The sequence below is a fragment of the Aegilops tauschii genome, chromosome 7 (genome assembly GCF_002575655.3).
Source record: "Aegilops tauschii subsp. strangulata cultivar AL8/78 chromosome 7, Aet v6.0, whole genome shotgun sequence".
Classification (NCBI taxonomy): Eukaryota; Viridiplantae; Streptophyta; class Magnoliopsida; order Poales; family Poaceae; genus Aegilops; species Aegilops tauschii.
Window position 1 is genome coordinate 643,011,360 of NC_053041.3, and position 3,236 is coordinate 643,014,595.

A 3,236-nucleotide genomic window follows, 5' to 3' on the forward strand; every position below is an offset into this window, starting at 1 on the left:
CCAGCCGCGCACACTTGGTTATAGATAATCGCTTTGCTAAGTCCCGGCTGCGACTTGGTTATGTCTCAATCGATGCCATATTCGTTCGTTCTTGCGTGAAGATTCGTGCAAAATTATATTTTTAACTTTTTCTTTTTTCTACTTATATACTATGTCACTTGACTAATGTTTAAGTAAATCTCAGTAGTCGATTGAGACCTAGCCACACCCCGAAGATAAATGAAGAAAAACAAGGTGGATGGATACATTAATTATTTGGAACCGAGAAGGATGTGGTCGGTGTGAAATATATACATAGATTATGGAAAACAAACTATTCAACGGAGCATGATGATGCCACGTGGACATCACTTAGGGCACACACCAACTCTTCCAAATCATTGTACGACGTTCCCCCTACTGCCACCGCGGCTGCCGCCTTCCGACCGAGCTCCACCACGCGCCTGCTCGTGGACTCCCCCTCTTTTGACGCGACAGCAGTGGAGATGGCGGTTGCCACCTTCCCGACGTCGGGCACGGTGTCGGCGCCCTCCGCCACCGGCACGGCCACGCCGGTCTCCGCAAGCAGCCACGCGTTTGTGAACTGGTCGGCGGCCATCGGCCACGTGAGCATCCCCACGCCAGCGGCGATCGACTCCATCACCGAGTTCGAGCCGCAGTGTGTGAGCGTCCACCCAACGGCGCGGTGGCGCAGGATGTCCAGCTGCGGCGCCCAGCGCCGGATCACCCTCCCGCGCGATGCCGTGGCCGCCTCGAACCCCTCGGGCACGACGGTGCCGCTCCTCGCCACCCAGACGAACGCGGCGGTCGGGCTCAGCCTCAGAGCTTCGGCCACGCACGCCGCCTGAGCCGGCGACAGCGCCTCCTGCGACCCGAAGCTGATGTACACGACGGAGCCGTCGCCGAACGCGTCCAGCCACGCGCACACCTCCGCGGGCTCCTCCTCGCCGCCACGCACATCGGCGGCTTCCGACAGCGGGCCCACCATGAACACCCGGTTGGCCGCCAGCGCGTCCGTGAAGCAGCCGCCCTCGAGAGCCGCGAACGAGTTGACCACGAAGCAGGAGCTCTCGAGACTCCACAGCAGGATCTGCCGGATCGTCTCGGAGACCTCATCGCCGACCACATGCATCCGGAACAGCCACGACAGGCGGCGCCATGGGATGTTAGGCGAGCCGGGCAGCTCCGGGAAGGAGACCACCCTCTCGTCGCCGTCTTCGTCGTGCCCCGTCGGCATGCGGCGCCAGAGGGAGCGAGTGAATGCGAGGTAGTGGACGCTTGTGGGCGAGAAGGCCACGTGCGTCACGCCGAGCTCGTCGGCGAGCGGACGCGTCCAGCCCATGAACAGATCGGAGACAATGGACGTGACGGGACGGGGCTGGGCCTTGCACCAGGCGAGGAGCGGCGCCGAGAGGGCCACCAGCGACGCCATGAACGGCCGGAAGAGGTCCGCCGGAAGGTCCTTGGTGTTCTCGCCACATCCGGCCGGGAGAAAAGGCCCGGATGGGAACGGCAGCACGACAGTGGCGACGGACGGCGGCAATGCGGCGAGGAGCCGTACGTTGCCTGGCGTGACGGCGACGGTGAGCGCGAGCCCCCGTCCGGCGAGCAGCACCACCAGGTCGAGAAGCGGTAGCAGGTGGCCCTGCGCTGGGTACGGCACGACGAGCACATGTGGCTTCTGCTTGCCAGTGCCATCGCCGTAGCTTGCTGCTCTTGTCCGTGGTAGCGAGTCCATGGCACGGCAGGCAGGCAGGTGCATGCAAGCAACCAATTTTCAAGGCTGCCGCATTCTATAAACTAGTGTCCGCATGATACACGGGCAGAATTTTAAACAGATTTTTACAGTATCTTTCAGATACGTGCAATCTGAAGATAATGCGTTTAGGAGGCAAGTTGCATGATGGCTATATTCTTTTTGGGCAAGTGATAGGTTGGTCGACCGGCCCAAATTTCGGCTGGTCGCACAGAGCACACACAATTCACTCTTTTTAAAGAAAAGGCATACGCCCGACTTTATTAATAAAGCCACCAGGCAGAATGTCACAACCCACAACCAAGCCAACAAAGTAGTAGAGCAGCAGAATAATAAGTTCGCATACATGGCCATCAAGCCAGTCATGGCACGCAGGCCAGCCCTCAAAAGAAATGATAAAAGGAAGCTGACTTAAGAAGCCACCCGATTCCAACGCGCCAAGGAGGAAGCCGTGGTCCGAATCTTGGATGCCATAGCGTCGAAAGTCTCGTGGTCCACTTCTTTAATCAATAATCTCCACTGCTACAGAAATACACCAGTTTTAAATAAGCAACTAACAGGATTAACCGGGAAGATATGTTCGATGGTAAATTTGTTTCTTGTGGTCCATAGCGACCAACAAATCGCTGCAAACCCAACCCAGAAGATCCTTTTAGAAGGCCCAGATAAGCCACTGGCCAATCTCCGCAAGTCCACGAAGGACAGTGGATTCCAATTCACTTGCAACCAATATCAAATACAGCACCACATGAAATTTGATCCGCCGCGGGAAGCTTCCCACGAAAAGCTTGCCACATAAAAACTTTGATCTTAGGAGGGATACGGGCACTCCAGATGCATTTGAACTTGGACGTAGGGGAGCCAGAAATAAGTTTAGCATAGACAGACTTAACCGAAAAGCGCCCAGAAGAAGAGTGGGGCCAGACAACCGAGTCCTCTTCCTCCGAGAGCAGGGGGAAGCAAGCAGTAAGGCGATGCCAGTCTTCCAACTCTTCAGGAGAGAGCGTCCTACGAAGGTCTAGATCCCAGTTATTTAGAGAGAGCTCAAAGATAGAGATCTCTGGGTTACCACAGTAAGAAAATAAGATAGGGAACGACACCGCGAGGGTGGTTTCCCCGCACCACCAGTCTAACCAAAAACGAGTAGATTTACCATTCCTGACTATAAACTTGACCAAGGATTGAAAAATCGGACGGACTTTAACAAGCTGATGCCAAAACTGGGAGCCACCAGTGGACGGAGCAAACATGGGGCTCGACGCCGGGAAGTACTTAGCTTTGAGAATGTTGAGCCACAGGGGGTGTTCCACGGAAGATATGATTTTCCACCACCACTTTAAAATGAGGCATTTATTCATGATAGCCGTGGTGATGATGCTTAACCCACCCAGGTTTTTGCGTCGACAAATGTATTTCCATTTCACCAGCCTTTATTTGCGTTTATTATCAGCCGAATTCCAGTAAAAGGCACCCCTATGCT

The 3,236-nt window shown here is 55.3% G+C and overlaps 1 protein-coding gene across 1 annotated transcript; it reads right to left on the bottom strand.

The window, feature by feature from the left end:
• Positions 1-220: 220 nt before the first annotated feature.
• On the bottom strand, positions 221-1,793 carry LOC109766624 (UDP-glycosyltransferase 89B2). Its single transcript, XM_020325394.3, has one exon. The coding sequence runs from the start codon at positions 1,760-1,762 to the stop codon at positions 314-316; it is 1,449 nt and encodes a 482-aa protein (XP_020180983.1). The 5' UTR covers positions 1,763-1,793; the 3' UTR covers positions 221-313.
• Positions 1,794-3,236: the final 1,443 nt, after the last annotated feature.